The 18,081-nt window shown below is 36.1% G+C and overlaps 2 protein-coding genes across 6 annotated transcripts in view; both read right to left on the bottom strand.

Moving 5' to 3' along the window:
• Positions 1-18,081, bottom strand: part of LOC115219654 (trichohyalin-like) — a 259,067-nt gene that overhangs the window by 112,119 nt on the left and 128,867 nt on the right. The window lies entirely within an intron of this gene.
• Positions 1-18,081, bottom strand: part of LOC118766255 (fibrillin-1-like) — a 68,130-nt gene that overhangs the window by 2,327 nt on the left and 47,722 nt on the right. For all 3 annotated transcript variants that reach the window (XM_036509562.1, XM_036509560.1, XM_036509561.1), the window contains exons 7-15: positions 17,870-18,079; positions 16,020-16,322; positions 11,537-11,785; positions 10,371-10,670; positions 8,757-9,038; positions 7,728-7,940; positions 4,898-5,197; positions 3,188-3,268; positions 1,736-1,816 (exon numbers count right to left, since the gene is read on the bottom strand). In XM_036509562.1, coding sequence (XP_036365455.1) covers positions 1,736-1,816; positions 3,188-3,268; positions 4,898-5,197; positions 7,728-7,940; positions 8,757-9,038; positions 10,371-10,670; positions 11,537-11,785; positions 16,020-16,322; positions 17,870-18,079 — 2,019 coding nt within the window. The remainder of the gene's footprint in view (positions 1-1,735; positions 1,817-3,187; positions 3,269-4,897; positions 5,198-7,727; positions 7,941-8,756; positions 9,039-10,370; positions 10,671-11,536; positions 11,786-16,019; positions 16,323-17,869; positions 18,080-18,081) is intronic.

The following is an 18,081-nucleotide window of genomic DNA, read 5'->3' as shown; positions in this document are numbered from 1 at the left end:
TTCAATAACCCCAATGCAGTTGATCTGGCTAGCATCAGTGATATAAACCCTCAACTAACTATATTTGACATTACTTTTGGCGCTCCTAATATCCTAACAGAAATAAATAAGATCAAGCACAACTCGGCAGTAGGTCCCGATAGGTTCCCAGCCACTGTCCGGAAGATGTGTCGACATCAAATTGCACCCTCTCTAGTTGAGCTCTGAACAAACTCACTTGGCACAGGCTATATTCCTGATCATTTTCTTTCCCAGTCTGTCATTCCAGTTTTCAAAAAGGGAAACAAATCTCTTGCTGTGAACTACCATCCGATTTCACTCACCTCTCAAATCATTAAAGTACTTGAGAGGGTGGTGAGATCGTGAATAACCCACTTCCTCAAAGACAACAATCTGCTGAACCCCAACCAGCATGGTCTCTCTCTGATGGCAGGGACTGTCTGTCGCAGCTTCTGCACCATTTTTAAAGCCTGGCACTTATTCAATCAGTTTTTTTTTTTTTACTGAACTGCTAAGTTACAGGGATGTAAACACACCAATACTGACTGTCAAGGGGTGGTGATGGGTGACAAACTTAGACACAAAGACACACACTCATAGATACATACACACACGCACACACGTGTGTGTGTGTGACAAGCAGTTTCCGTCTACCAAATCCACTCACACGGCTCTGGTCAACCCAAGGCTATAGTAGATGACACTTGCCCAACGTGTCACGCAGTGGAACTGAACCCTAAACCATGTGGCTGGAAAAATTTTAATCAACTGATCTTATTTTGCTCCTTTGGTCTTTAGATATGAAATAATCCCAGAGTGAGTTTTAAATACTACTTGTATGGATAATCTCAACTGATCAAAGTTTTTTTCAACTCATTGTACTATCAATACTTGAGGATATTATCTTTATCTGGCTGTGTGAATTATATTGATAACTTTTAACCCTTTTTGTTACCATATCTCTGTTGAAATACTCAGCTTTTCTTTATTAATTTGTTTACTGTTTAATACAATAACTGCCATTATTAAACTGTTGTTTAGAACATAATTTAACATGAAATTTTAATGGAAGGTTTTAATTAGGGTAATTTTTAAAGATGATGTTTACGTCATAGAAACAAGGGTGATTTGGGGAAGGTTGGTATCAAATATTACATTAATAATATTAATATTATTTAATTTCTTGATAATATTAATATTCAGCCATTGCCAGTGCCACTGGACTGGCTTGTGTGCAGGTGGCACATGAAAAGCACCATTTGAGTGTGGCTGATGCCAGTACCACCTGACTGGCCCTCGTGCCAGTGGCACGTAAACGCACCCACTACACTCTCAGAGTGGTTGGCGTTAGGAAGGGCATCCAGCTGTAGAAACTCTGCCAGATCAGATTGGAGCCTGGTGCAGCCATTTGGTTCGCCAGACCTCAGTCAAATCGTCCAACCCATGCTAGCATGGAAAGTGGACGTTAAATGGTGGTGGTGGTGGTGGTGGTGGTGGTGGTGGTGGTGGTGGTGGTGGTGGTGGTGGTGGTGGTGGTGGTGGGTGGTGGTGGTGGGGTGGTGGTGGTGGTGGTGGTGGTTGGTGGTGGTGGTGGTGGTGGTGGTGAACCATGCCAAAGCAACCAATGGAGTCTGATGCAGCTCTCTGGTTTGCCAGCTGCTATCAAACCATTCAACCTATGCCAGCCTACAAGATGGACTTCGGAGGAAGAGGAGGATAAAAACAAAATAATTACCAAGTAACTTATTCCCTTCTGTGAGATCATCAACAGCTCTGTTGATACATGATTCTCCTGAAGAACCATCATTGCAGTGACCTGAGAAGGAGAAACGGAGAAATTACCAAAAACAAAAAATGTCAGTCTTGAATATTAATGAGATGAAACAAAGAGATGCTACTTCAATAACAAAGTATAAAATGTTAACAGTTGCAAATGAAATCCCAGATTAGTTTGTTAAGTCATTGGTACAACACCAAAGACTTTCATCTTTATATAGTGATACAAGAGAAGACATATTGATATCTTGTTTTACCTTTTATTTAATTTTCTTCTGCAGATCCCTAAAAGTATTTAAATTCAGCACTCCAGCAAACAAAATAGTTGTTAATTACAAATTGCTTCCAATTAGTGAATAACCAATATATTAGAGCCATGTCATCATAGATCCAATTTACGACCAAAATATACAGTCTCCCCACAACTTTTTGCATCCTTATAGGCTTCACAGATATCACAACCAGAGATCATTTGTTTGCTGAAATAGAAATATTCGAAAGGAGCAACTATTCTAGCATGAAAGCTTGCATGCAGCTTGTTTTTGCAGCAAGTACCAGCACCCACAGTGTCTGTCAATACAGGTTTGGCTGTCAGTTACCTTCAGACACACACGTAGGTGCTAGGACACTTCGTTCCCAGTTATTTCGTCATCAGTTGATTTATCCCCGGTCAATTCGTCGTTGATCAATTCTTCCCCAGGTCAATTCGTCGCTGGCTAATTCGTCCCAGAATACTATTAGATGTGATTTTCGAGGGAAAGTTTAGAACAATCACTGTGGAATAAAAATTGTTGTTGGACAGTTTTAGATATATTTTTCCTTTCTTTAACCCCACCTCTCTCTCTCTCTCTCTCTCTCTCTCTCTCTCTCTCTCTCTCTCTCTCTCTCTCTCTCTCTCTCTCTCTCTCTCTCTCAAGTATCTGCACTGAACAGTTTACAAATGAAGATTTTCAAGCAAATCAAGTTAAATTTATTCAATACGCCCACCCATCAACATGACCACCTGCAAGTATTAAATCTAGAGAATAGAAAAATCAAAGTGGTAGATTGAGATGTCAAACCATCCAACCCATACAAACATGGAAAAGTGACATTAAGTGATGATGATGATGATGATTATGAACAAACAAAAAAGCATTGTTTATCCTCTTCTTTTCGTCTTTTTTCATTATTGTTTTGCATCATAAATTGTACAATTATTATACTTTCTCTTACTTGTTTAATGTCATCAGACCGTAGCCATACTGGGGCACTGCCTTGAAGAATTTTTAGTCAAATGAATCAACCTCAGGACTTTTCATTTATAACTTATTGCACCTGAGCACTATATACAATAAGCTCATTATTATTATAAGTATCTTCAAATGCCAGTTAATAGCAATAACATATCTAGAAAAAGATATTTATTTACCTACAAATCCAACACTTGAGGAAGCCAACAGGTTTGTATTGCTTGAAGTAGATGAATCTGAGTTAGAGCCATTACAGGTTTCTGCAAGAAATATTTTTAGATGTTACACAAGACCTAAAGTTGTCCCTTTGATGACAATAGCAAATGCTTATAAAGATAGCTGCTTCGTTTGAAGGAAAATGCAGTAGCCATGGCCTTTGCAAGTTCTCTGAGACCAGTGAGAGAGATGTTATTAATGTTCTGATTAAACTATTGCAAGGCAACACCTGTGATTAAAAACATGAGCAGGAAGTGAATGACAAAGGATTTACGTTTTGGGGAGGAAGGATTGAATATAATTTTTAGTGTGAAGCCTAGGTCAACTGGGGTTAACACAACATGGGTGATGAGAGGAAAGACAAGTGAGATGGAAGTACCTGAGTAGTGGTGGTTTGAGACCAGACAGCTCAGCAAAGAGGCCATTATTGTAACAGTAAAAAAGAAAGAGAAAAGACAGTATGTCTTTGAAACAGAGGGTAGCTTTTCTCTCGATGTGGTGAGATGATGAAATGTGAAGTATAGTAGTAGTGAAGTATAGTAGTAGGTAATAGTGAATGACTATGAAGTTACATCCATTCATTTTCTCTGTCGACTATTCCTTGGAGGGTCATGGAGGTAAAGTTCTTTGGCACCTCCTCCATAAGATCCTATCAGAAGCAATCACCATTCCTGCTAAATCCCCAAACATGCCCAACTGAGGCTATGAATACTATCCTACAATCACCTTCTTGGGCTGCTGCTAGGTGTCCTGTCCATGGGCTCAGCTTGAATAATCCATCTTACAATCCTTTACTGTGACATTCTAATCACACTTTGAAGTTAGAGAGATGATTATAAGGCTGTGGAATCATGAAAGGGATTTCAAAAGCATCTCAGTAACAATTAAGTTATGTGAGAATTGTATTAAAAATGGAATTACAGTATCAAATGGAATGAAAAGATAAAGATGATGCAGGTATATTTATGACATGGGAGATATGGAAGGGAAGAAGGACAATGACTTTGAGAGCATGATGTTGATAATGAAGAAGAATATGTTGACTACAGATTGATAGTAGAGACATATTGATCACAGTGGAGTATGATGATGGCACTAAATACATGAGGATGAAAATGAGGGTATAATACTGATAGTGATTATACACTGATGACAGCAGAGGCATTTTATCTTACATTTAACATCCGTTTTCCATACTGGCATGGATTGGACAGCCTGATAGGAACTGGCAAGGCCGGGGACTACACCAAGTTTCATAGTCTATTGTGTTGAGGACAATGAAAACTTTTTGAAAACTTTAAATAGGCCTCTGAGCAGGTATCATCACGTTTTTGGCAAAATTTGATGCAGATTCTCTGCTCAACTTTCTCTGTCATGGTCAAAGCGATGATCACACGCTACACACCAGTAGAAGTGAGCTAGAGCATTTAAAACTTAGTGTGCATGCACAGCAGAGTTTAAGGTCATCCTTTGCCAAGCACCTTCATTCTGCATGCTTTAGTTTGTTACTATGACGACAGTCTGGACACTTATTGATCAGACCACATATGTTTAGAGCTGTACTGACTGATGACAGTAAGCTATGTTGTTTATTGTGGGATCATACAGATAACGGTAAAGATATGATCATATCTACAGAGTAATAAAGGAACAAGGGTTGAAACAACACTCACCAGCATGTGAGTTGACTGGAATGCACATCTCTCCTGGTAACTGGCTGAAATCCTTAACAGAAACCAAAATAAATTCTGGCATGCACTGACATATGCCATCCTTACACTTCAGATGCTGTTCAGCTGCACAATCAGCAGTAGTGGTGCACTGTTCATTTACAAGTGATTTTCCAGGTAACACACAAAAGCCATTTTTCAACACAAATGGGAACTTGCAGCCACAGCGCTGTCTGGGTTTACATTCTGTTGAGGAAGGGTAGCAAACTGTTGTGCTATTGCACTCTCTTCCAATGCCAGCAACTGATCAATACAAAAGTAAGATGAGAGGAAAACAAAAAGATTTAAAACATGGATAATATAAGTGATATCAGTATTAAGTTTTGGCACAAGGCCAGCAATTTCGGGGGAGGGGGTAAGTCGATTACATTAACCCCAGTGCTCAACTGGTACTTAGTTATCAATCTCAAAAGGATGAAAGGTAAAACTGACCTCTGTGAAATTTGAACTCAGACTTAAAGATAGATGAAATGCTACTAATTATTTTACCTGGCATGCTTATGATTCTACCAGATCACTGCCTCTGGTTTCAAATTTTGGCACAAGGCCAGCAATTTCAGGGGAGATTAAGTCGATTACATCAACCCCAGTGTTCAACTAGTACTTATTATTGACCCTGAAACGTTCCCCCTCTTCCCATATAGGGAAGAGGGGGAACGTTTACAATGAGGAAATTTTAAAAGACAGAGAGCGACACACAGAAAGAGGGATTTATTTCTGTTACTGTCGCAGATTTTTAAATTTTAAAATCAAATGAAAATGTTCAAATTTAGTATATTGATGTAATTTTTTACTCTGAATCTAATTTTGTGATTACTTTATTCCAGAAAAATTTTAGTAAAATACTACAGTAGTTTAAATTTTGATCATTTTTACCCAATCAGAAAAACAAGATTTGGAAGCTAGCATTTTCTGCATGATAGCCATCTATCACAAAATGAAAGCAAAAACATTGACAATAAAGTTTTTAACAAAATGAAAGCAAAACATTACAACAACGAAAGTTGTTAGAAGTTTTAATAAGTTTTAAGGAATAAAGTCATGTGAAATGGTCAAACAGGCATGTAAATAATTTACATAAAGATAGACAGAAGCCCTTGATATTGCATTACATGTAATATCAAGAGAGAGGTGGGGAAGCAGCATGTATGAGAGATATACATCTACAGAGAGTGATAAAGAGTGTGGTAAACATATATAGAGAGGGGAAAGTATAATAGGCAGGTAGAGCCTGATAGACAGATAGAGAGAGGTAAATTGGTGATCTAAAAGTTGAGTTATTTCTTGTAGCAAATAATTTTGTTTTTACTAATTATCAAAAATCTTCCCATTAGGACACAGATTTTGAAAATCAAATTCGTTTTCTTAAGGAAGTGCCGTTTTGGAGCTTCTCTGTGATATACACACATACACTCTCGTTTATATAGTAGATATAAATTTTTCCTAGAAATTAACCAATATGTAAAAATGTCACATGAGATGTAAACACTCACATTCTGTATATAAACATATAAATTCACTGCATTAGTAGTTCTGAAAGGCCAATTATTTTCAACAGAGCAAATACTTCAGTTTTCCTGTGCATGTATTTCTACAATTCATATCATGCCATTTGTTGTTGCAAGAGAACTGTGTTTCATTCACTTGTAATGAGTTCAAATCCTGACATAGATATGGACCCCTATAGGCTGATTTGTCCTAAATACATTACACGAAAACAAAAGTTTTTCACAAACTGACTCAGGAAGTTACTTTACTTGCTAGATACAGTAGCCAAGTAAACATCAAATCACAACTTAATATATTAAAAAAAAAAGGAGGGACACATGGGATAGCAAGAAAAACTAAACTATGGTCGTCACTTGCAATCATAGGTGATTTGGTATCGGCATGTACCATGTTTTGCTAAAGGCTTTAGGTACCTATATATGTTACAAGTATCCAAAAATCCATCACAACTCTCCCACTTTTGATTGTGCAGAACATTCAGGATGTGATAACTAGGAGAAAGGACTGCATCAGCACTAGACTAGTATGTTATATATTGACCCTGAAAGGATGAAAAACACATTTGATCTCAGCAGAATTTGGACTCAGAAGGCAGAGAGCCAGAATAAATGTCACAATACTTTCTGTCCAACATTCTAATGGCTCTGCCAGTCAACCACTTTGTATAGTGAGTGTAGCCTTAGATACTCTATAGCTGAATAGAAAATATAGAGTGGTCATGATTTGAATGCATTTGATCATAGCTCTGCTCAATCAAAAATTACCTAGAACTAAAGAGCAACAACAAACCTTCACTTGCAGCCCAATATCCTGATATGTTACAGGACAACCGCCACATATTTAAATGGCGGTGCCCCAGCATGGCCACAGCTCATGAGCTGAAACTAGATGAAATAAAAATGAAATATATTTTCTATAGTTTCATTATTTCATCTTTTAGTGATATAAATCTAACCTTGTTTAACATTAATTCAGTCATCACTGATCTGGGATAACATGACATACTCATTGTGAACTGCATTAAGCTTGTCACAAATTGAACCATGATAGCACAGATCAATAACCAGTCAAAATTTCTGCTTCAACCACAAAAGCACACCCTGCTGACCATCCATCAAGCTTAGGGCAACTTGGGATCTTGGAGCAAAACCTAATTTTCTCATTTGTTTTATTATTCATTTGTCATTGATTCATTTAACACAGTTTTCTTTTAAATCAAACATCTATGATAAACAAGGATAGATGTATATCTTAATGTACATACCTTTTCTACAAAGCCCTTCTATCTCAAAGAAACCTTTACGACATGTACACAAGTATATGCCACAAGAATTCTGAGTACAAACACTGTTGCTGGAACAATGAATGTCTGTTGTGCAGTTTGATCCAATATTTTGTGTTGATACTTGTATATCTGCTATTTCCATAGTGATATTTTCATCATATTCCAGTAAACTTTCAATTTGTATTGAAGATTCTATGAATATAAAATAATACAATATTATTAAATTCATTCAATTATTAATATGAAATATTTCAAATATTAATATATACAAAAATTACACATAAATGATACACAAACAAGTCTTCCAACAGATTTTGTATAATACAATGTTTTTGTGAACTTTATATCAGTCCTGACTTATAGAAAACCTAATGTTACGCTTAATGGACATATATCTAAAACATCTGAGATCCAGTTAACCAAGGTATTGCAGGTAAATTCAGATAGAGGGGAATTGTAAAGAAACCAGTCAAATGGAAGGTCAAGCTCTTGTTGCAATATGGTAGCCTGGGCACCTCAGTGACTCTGAATTACAGTTCCAGGTAGGGCCTCCCATGCAGGTCAGATCAAAGGATAAAGGCCAAACTAATATGGATCACTTCTTCCCAGGGGTAAAATGGGTTTGCATAGAGCCAACATCCCTACTTAGAAGAAAATCAAAGTTACAGAAACATTTAAAAACTAACTAGTCCTGGGAGAGGCACATCAATAGCCTGCCTATGGACCAAGGACCACAACTATTTTCCATCAAAATATTTTTTGGCCTTGCAATAGGAAAGCTGCTTTTATTTTCAACTTCCATTTTTTTTTAATTCAGTAACTAACACTTGTTAGTTACTGAATTAGATTTTACTTCCATAGATTTTAGTTGTCATTGAGAGCAATTACATGAATATTATATTTTTCATAGTATGCCATTTCATAACACAAACTACCAAACATAACTCATTCTCATTTTCAAATGTGAAATTTTCATTTTCCTAAAACTAAATTTCATTTATGACTTACCTTTATTTGTGCTGTTATTAATGCTATCATTATTATTATTATCATCATCGTTATCATCATCATCACCATTATCATCATCATTATTGTTATTATCATCATCATTACTATCATCATTATCATTGTTATTATTTAATTTTGAGGTATTAACCCAATGTGAGAATTCAGTATAATTTAACTTTGAGGCATTACGCCAGCCTGTTAATTCACTATAATTTGACTTTGAATATGTAATTCTTGTTGGCTCAAACAGTTCTTCTGTTGAGGAAGCATTGCTGCATGGGTCTGAAAGGAATAAAATAAACAGTCCATGATTATTTGTAAAGGAAAATCTTGAAGAAAGCAACAAATAAACACAAAATAATTGTATAAACAAAATTTATAAACTAGAAACTTCTGTCTTGTTCTTGTTTGTTTTCTTCCAAAACTATTCTACAAGAACTTCTTTTCTGGGTTTTTTTTTTTTTCAATGAATTGTGGGCCAACATATGTCCTGAACATCAAATGTCCATTATAGTAGTCCTTGGTGTGTGGTTAAGAAGCTTGCTTCCCAACAATGTGATCTCAAGTTCTATCCCATTGTATGGCACCTTAAGCAAGTGTCTTCTACTATTGTCCTGGGTCGGGTCAGCCAAAGCCTCTCACTCTATCTTATTTCTTTATTGCCCACAAGAGGCTAAACATAGAGAGGACAAACAAGGACAGACAAAGGGATTAAGTCGATTATATCGACCACAGTGCGTAACTGGTACTTAATTTATCGACCTCGAAAGGATGAAAGGCAAAGTCGACCTTGGCGGAATTTGAACTCAGAACGTAATGGCAGACAAAATACTGCTAAGCATTTCGCCTAGTGTGCTAACATTTCTGCCAGCTCGCCTCTCACTCTTTCTAGTGACCAAATCTAGTCAAAAGATAGTGGCTGGCCTGGGATTATAAGTAAAAGACACTTGCCCAAGATGCAACACAGTAGGTTTGAACCCAAAATCATGTAGTTGGGAAGCAAACTTCTAACCTACACAGCCACACCTGCACCTGTCATACATTAACCCTTTAGCATTCATATTACCTTACCAAATGTAATGCTTATTTATTCACATTATTTTGAATTACTCAAAAGGTGGTGAGCTGGCAAAATCGTTATCACGCCAGGCAAAATGCTTGACAACGTCTCATCCATCTTTATGTTCAGATTCAAATTCCACCTTTGCCTTTCATCCTTTTGAAGTTGATAAAATTAGTACCAGATGAGTACTGGGGTTGATGTAATCAAATTGATCCCTCCCTGAAATTGCTGGCCTTATGCCAAAATATGAACCCATTATTTGAAATATTCATGCATTATATTTTTGTTTTGGAATTTCGATGATGTGATAGCTTATTTTTAGAATTGTAGGGTAGGTATGAGAGACTGAATATGGCCAATCTGTGCATAAAACAGATATAATATTTGGGCTGGATACAACTTTGTCACCAGCAGAGGTAGGAGCTCTCTGAACTTTGCCCAGGCTATTGTTATTCTTAAAAAAAAAGAAAATACCAACAAATGAGATTAAATGCAATTAAAACTGTTTAAAACATTTTATTGGTTGATGGGAGGACTTATCATTTACTTACCAAAAGAATTATTTTGTGGAAGGCACATATGGTTGAAGACAAAATCTTTCTCTATCTCAGGTGCTGAGATTAATCCAGGCAAGCACTGGCAGGAACTCTCAAAGCAATAAAGTCTGTGACTTACATCACATTGGTTAGAATAGGTGCAGTTTTCTCCTAAGAGTAACTTATTTGGAAGAGCGCAGTAGTTATTCTGAAGCAATAGAGGAAATTTGCAGTCACACTTTCCACTTGGTCTACATTCGGCTATAGATGGATCACACTTCACAGTCCTATTACATGGCTGACCGATTTGGGCCACTGAAAAAAGTATTAGATAATACAAGAAATTCAAACGATTATTACAGTTTTTGTTCATGAGTAAATGTTCCAAGTTGACCATGTTTAACTATTCTTAATAGGAGATGAGACGCTTTGGCACAACTGTTTTCAATCCACTTGTTTGGTACCACTGATTATTCAATGCTAATTTATTTGACCTCAGATGTTTCAATTTCTCTCTCTCTCTCTCTCTCTCTCTCTCTCTCTCTCTCTCTCTCTCTCTCTCTCTTTCCCTCTCTCTTTTTATCTGTATGTGTACATTCCTGCACCCTCATACATGTGTATGTATTTTCCACCTCCAGGCTCAAAATGTACTATCGCCAAAATAGGCTAAATGTCTACTCAGTGGTGCCAAACAGTCAGTATCTAAGCAGCTTCCCTTAATCATTTTCTTCCACCTTAATATTAAGTCATAAATCGACAGTGGCATACAAATGGAACCAATTCTTCTTTTTTTTTTAATAGATATTATTTCTTCTTCAGACTTACCTTTCTTTAAAGGAACAATATCCTATTTCATTTTTACCAGTTAACCTTATGAAACAACATAACAAAACCAGTGCTGGATATAATTTCTAAAGAAAATCTGTAGAGATAACCTTAAGAAGTGATGTAATAGCACTGCTAACACAGTAGAACACTGTATTGACTTATAAAAGCATTTAATATACTTTGTAAAATATCATCGTTGCATAACCAAATACATAACCAAATGGTTTCATAACCAAATACTGTATCCTTACAAGTCATTAATTTTATTTTTATTTTTTAACTTTTTTCATTCCTTCATATTTAATTCCACCCCTAGACTGACAAAAATTCTTTAATTTAAGTATTTAACCAACCTCGTATGCAAGTATTCTTATCAGTTGATGGTTGGTAACCTGTACTACACACACATCTGTAATCATTGCATTTGTGTGCAACACATGATGCATCTTCTGGGCAATCTGTATCTTCGCTGCAGTTTTCATAAATTTTAACTTTCTGTTGGATGGTAGGGACATCACGTTTAAATCTGCTGAACACCACACTGCTAACTTCTTCCGTTTGTGACTGAGACAAGTTTGTGACTGGAATTCCTTGGCACATATCTATCATAATAATAAAGAGCAAGAGAACTGTCTATAATCCTCTAGATTCTGTAAATTCAATAAGAAATATCATCATCATCATCATCATCATCATTATCATCATCATCAGTTTAACTTTCATTTTTTAATGCAAGCATGGGTCTAACAGAGTTTTTATTGGAGTAGTTTTCTATAGCCAGTGGCCCACCCTGTCACCAATCCTTACCTGCTTCTAAGCAAAGCAATTACTTCCCCATGGCCAGATAAGTTTTCCTGGAATATTGGAAATGACTGAAGTTCATGTACAATTACATGATATCATGACAAAGAAACAAAAACACTCACATACGTGCATACCTAAAAAACACACACACACATATATACATATTTATGTGTGCGTATATATATATATATATATATATATATATATATATATATATAAAGCTGAAGTTGTCTGTGTATGGCAGGTTTGGTAGCCTTCAACTTACACTATCTCCTCCGTGACCCTGCGGCGCAAGTTGACCAAAATTGAGAGTATGATAGAAGAAGGCTTGCTCTTCCTTCCGTAGAAAATAAAATTTTAAGACCAAAAATTATTTACATCAAAAAGGTACTTTTTTTCTATGAAAATCCCTATTTTTTACGATTGTTTGACTGCTGTGTCGCCATTTTCTGATGTATTTCAACTAGAAAAATGTTCACTTAAAGAAAATAACAAGCTACATAATGCAAAATTTTTACTTTTCAATAATTCCAATTCTAAAGGGTCAAAACAAACCCGAGTAACGCTGGGCAATACTGCTAGTATATATATATATATATATATATATATATATATATGGAAAACAAAGTTATTTTATTTGACACAGGTTGAAAATGCACTGAGAATAGTTAAGTTATTTTTTATTAATATATTTAAAGCTTTAACCGGTTTCAGAGTTTAACACTGATTTTCAAAAAGCTCACATAGAAAGATGTGGCTTATATTGCAGCTGTCTTGCTTCTGACTAGTGTTTGAAGCTTGCCCTATTTTCATAGGGAGTTCATGGCTCAAATTAGTATATGTTTTGAATAGGATTTGATTGTTAGAAGATAGTCACATAACTGGTCTTAGAAATTTTTGTAGGTTTATTGCTATGTTCAAGTGACAATGTTTGGCATTGTAAGTTAAGGCTGATATGGTTCACTGAGCATATCCAAACAATCAATGCTCTGAATGTTTTCTGTAAAGTGTTTGTAGAGAGTGAACACGTAATTAAATTTATAATCTTTTGTGCGTTTCCCCCTACAAAGTTATTTTATTTGACACAGGTTGAAAATGCACTGAGAATAGTTAAGTTATTTTTTATTAATATATTTAAAGCTTTAACCGGTTTCAGAGTTTAACACTGATTTTCAAAAAGCTCACATAGAAAGATGTGGCTTATATTGCAGCTGTCTTGCTTCTGACTAGTGTTTGAAGCTTGCCATATTTTCATAGGGAGTTCATGGCTCAAATTAGTATATGTTTTGAATAGGATTTGATTGTTAGAAGATAGTCACATAACTGGTCTTAGAAATTTTTGTAGGTTTATTGCTATGTTCAAGTGACAATGTTTGGCATTGTAAGTTAAGGCTGATATGGTTCACTGAGCATATCCAAACAATCAATGCTCTGAATGTTTTCTGTAAAGTGTTTGTAGAGAGTGAACACGTAATTAAATTTATAATCTTTTGTGCGTTTCCCCCTACGCTTGTAGATTAGTGTCATGTGACAGTCTATTTTGAGCCTAAAAAGAAGACCAAGGTAGCTGCCAAATCAGAATCAAGACAGCTGCAACATAAGCCATGCCTTTCTATTTGAACTTGTTGATTGCTCGAAATGGGGAGTAGATACACAGCTGATGACTGATGAAGGGTCATTCTATGTATTATTTGTCCTTTTTATTTCTCTCATTATCTGCATATTTAACTCATTTGTTTTCTTATTTCATGTCATTTACTGTTGGTGATGTCCTGTACCCATATATGCATATATATGTGTGTGTGTATACATAAATATATTATCTATATTATATTATTTTATATATATATATATATATATATATATATATATATAAATTATATATATATATATATATATATGTGTGTGTGTGTGTGTGTGTGTGTGTGTGTTTAGTGGCTTTATGCAGGCATATTTCACTTAACAGTTCGACAGCACTTCAACAGTTCGACAGTTCGACAGTTCAACAATAGTTTTTCTGTGAGTGACAGCAGTTACATTTGCCAGATACTTTTGCTAAGCAGAATAATGTCTTCACCACTTGATCCTTCTAACCCCTTCTAGGCCACCAAAAGCTAGAATAGAGATAACAGACCTCCAACAAAATCTACTGTTCCCAACAATATGTCTCTCCTTCTAACTAGTTTGGATAATTATAAATATTAAAACACCGTAGTTGGTAAAAAAGGAGATGACACAGAGGTGACAGGAAGAAGAACCTAGTTAGTGAGATAATTCAACTAAGAGAAGGCTTACAGTGAGAATTTCAACTATGATACAGTGTCTTATCCCAACACTACTGCTGTTTAAATGTCAGGCACAATGAAGGTATCATTTTATCAACTTCCTACACTTAACATTCACTCTATCTTCCTCTAATTCCTAGTTAGGCAGCTAGTAGTTGACCAAACATAACAGCAACAACATATAGGAAAAGATAACTCTACTGTTTTTATATGATACGTACACCTGCCCATCGAGGCATGGCAATATACAAAGTAATAGTAAATAAATATTTCTTTACAACTTTGATCACTGTTCTTCTTTCATCTTACTAATGGCAACCAACTTCATAACCGTTACAAATTGGTGACCCTCAACTGCAACGAAGAATTAACCGTTACATAGATAGATAGATAGATAGATAGATAGATAGATAGATAGATAGATAGATAGATAGATAGATAGATAGATAGACACACACACACACACACACACACACACACACACACACACACACATATACACAATGGGTTTCATTATAGTTTCCATCTGCCAAATTAACTCACAGGGCAATGGCCTGTGTGGAACTGTAGTAGAAGGCACTTGTCCACAGTGCTTTGCAGAGGGATTGATGTGAAAACCACATGGTTACAAAACAATTACATTGCTGATAATACAAAATGTAGAAACAGAATATAATTCAGAGATATGGCGGTCAAATTATTGTAGTTGTTGACTACACATGTAACATCAGATAAAATTGTAAATGAGAATGAGATATGCAAGAGTGATCTGGTAGTTAACCATTTGACTGATATTTGAGGACTTTTCAAGAAGTTTCTAACTACCAAATTTCACTCACAAGAAACTGGTTGACTTAAGGCTAATAAAGAAAGTACTTGCCCAAGGTGCCACACAATGGGAAAGAACTTAAAACTACATGATTGCAAAAAAGAAAAAAAAATTCTTCGTAATAACACAACCATGTCTACGTCAATAATTCATAATTCTTTCCTCTGAAATTATGAAGGTTGGGATGAGTCAATAATATCACCTTTGGTGCTCAACTAGTAATTATTTTATCAACCCCAAAAGGATGAAAAGCAAAACTGACCTTGAAGGAATTTGAACTCAGTACATAAAGCAGAAAGAAGTGCCAGTAAGTATTTTGTACCATGCACTAACAATTCTACCAGCTTGCTGCCTTGTGTTCTTGAACGAAATGCTTCATCTCATGTTGCTCTGCGATCACCTCAACACCTGATTCAGGGTACACAGTGCATCTGTTCAGGCAATGTCGATTTGATGGAGGGAGTGAGCTAATGTACAGCATGAACATTTGATCAATGTAAACAAATCACTTATGCAGGTCATTCAGCAAAAGCTGAACACTCATGTGTCGTCTTTGATGGGAGAGTCCACCATCATCTGCATAGAATGAAGGCAAAGAGCCACATTTGCCTTTCAACCACTCACTTAAAAGCTTTCTTCCCTAAACTGAAAGAAAAAAGGGTGCCTCTCATCCCAACACCGACAACAGCACCATCAACATCAGCAACATAAACCATGGCAGCAACAATACCTACCATACCAAAACCAAATTTTCTATGTTATTTTTTGTTTACACGCTTTTAAAACTCATTTGTATCATCCTGTCTTTGTCTCTTCATGTAACTTTATGTAAGCCCTTGTGACCAATAAAAGAATTGATTATTTTTATTATTATTATTCTTGTTGTTGTTGTTGTAAATTTGTTAAGGATATATTTACTTAATGAAAAATTCTTCTTGATGCAACTAAACATCAACTCGGGAAAAGAACGACTTTCTTGGGCAGTTTTCTCTCGGAAGTTTTCTTGGCACTGACATGAGCGATTATTACATTCAGTATCTGGGTAAGTACAAGAATTAGTGGCATTGCAAGCATCTCCATAAACAACAGTTCCGGCATACTTGCAATACATGTCTGAGACTGGTGAAAAATTCTCTTTGCACACACACTGTCCAGAAGTACACTCTGCAAATTCATTTGGACAGTTTAGGTCACTATTACATGACTCTCCAAGCTTGGACACTAAAAAGACATAGAAATAAATAAAACACATTTTATTATGTTTCCTATACTTACTATATATGTTTTATATATTTAGTTTATTTTGTTTTCTGTTTATTTTTTGGGGGGTGGTAATTTTGATGGGGTATGTTTTGTGTACACTTTTGGCAATGGAATGCACATGTTTTGTTTTTGAATTTGTTTATTTTCTTTTTAATTATTTTCTTTTTAGTTGTTTCTGTCATAGGGCAGCAACCATACTGGGGTAAAACTTTGAAGGGTTTAGTCTAGTAGTTCACAACTGGGGTCCATATGTTCCCTGAGGGTCCATATAAGGTTTTTGGAGGCCAATGCAACGGAATAGTAAATTGGGGATCCACAATAGTATTTTAAGGGCCCCTGATGATATTCAAAAATGTTGCTTTATGAATTGTTAGGTTTCTTTTGCTTTAGATGTATGAATTGTTAGGTTTCTTTCTCTAACATTTTATTTAGTTCAATTTTAACAAGTTAATATGTGATGAACAAAATAGGAATTTTGAAAAAAAGTTTCTCTGAAACTAGTTTCTAAACATTGAATGACAATGGGGATCCACCAGAATAAAATAGTAATCAAAGGGGTCCATAGATAGAAAATGGTTGAGAGACTCCTGGTTTAGTCAAACAAATAGGTCCCAGTACTTGTTTTCTTTAAGTCTGGCACTTTTTCCACTGATCTCTTTTACTGAACTGCTAAGCGTGTGCATCTTTGTGTTTGTGTTTGTCCCCCTCCCCCACCACTTAACAAGTGGTGTGGGATTGTTTTCATACACGTAACTTAGCAGTTCAGCAAAAGAGACTGAAAGAACAGAATGATTATTATACTTAAAAATAAATACTGGGGTGAATTTTTTTCAACTAAAACCCTTCAAGGTGGTACTCCTGCATGGCCACAGTCTAATGACTAAAACAAATAAAAAATGAAAGATAAAAAGATAAGATTAATATTACCAAGTTATTGAGATAGCGGGGTATCATCATCATCATCATCATCATCGTTTAACGTCCGCCTTCCATGCTAGCATGGGTTGGACGTTTTGAGTGAGGTCTGGTGAACCAGATGGCTGCACTAGACTCCAATCTGATCAAGCAGAGTTTCTACAGCTGGATGCCCTTCCTAATGCCAACCACTCCGAGAGTATAGTGGGCGCTTTTATGTGCCACCGGCACGAGGGCCAGACAGGTGATAGTGGCAGCTGCCACGCTCAAATGGTGATTTTTATGTGCCACCTGCACATGAACCAGTCCAGTGGCACTGGCAACGACCTCGCTCGAATGTTTTTTCATGTGCCACCAGCACAAGTGCCAGTAAGGTGACACAGGTAACCATCACACTCGAATGGGGCTTTTTACGTGCCCATCGGCACGGAGGCCAGCTTGTTGCTCTGGCAATGACCACGTATGTATGGTGCTCTTAGCACTCCACTAGCTCGGATGCCAGTCATCGAATTTGATTCCAATTTCGATTTCATCAAACAATATGAAACATTCTAATATCAAATTGTAAAATTAATCTTAAATATTCTCACGTTTTACACATCTTGACCTATCAGGTGATTGTCTATATCCTTCAGAACAGATACAAATGAAAAGATCGCAACTTCGAGGTTGGCAGTCAGCATGGAAAGGACAATCGTCATTGCTGTAACATCTATCTTCAAGACTTGTATTGCCAAAAGTCTGATGTTGTGAACCATTTAATTGTTTTGGTATTGGAATCACCACATGATTGCATTCATCT

Source organism: Octopus sinensis, linkage group LG15 (assembly GCF_006345805.1).
Source record: "Octopus sinensis linkage group LG15, ASM634580v1, whole genome shotgun sequence".
Taxonomy (NCBI): Eukaryota; Metazoa; Mollusca; class Cephalopoda; order Octopoda; family Octopodidae; genus Octopus; species Octopus sinensis.
This window is presented reverse-complemented; position numbering and strand designations above follow the sequence as displayed.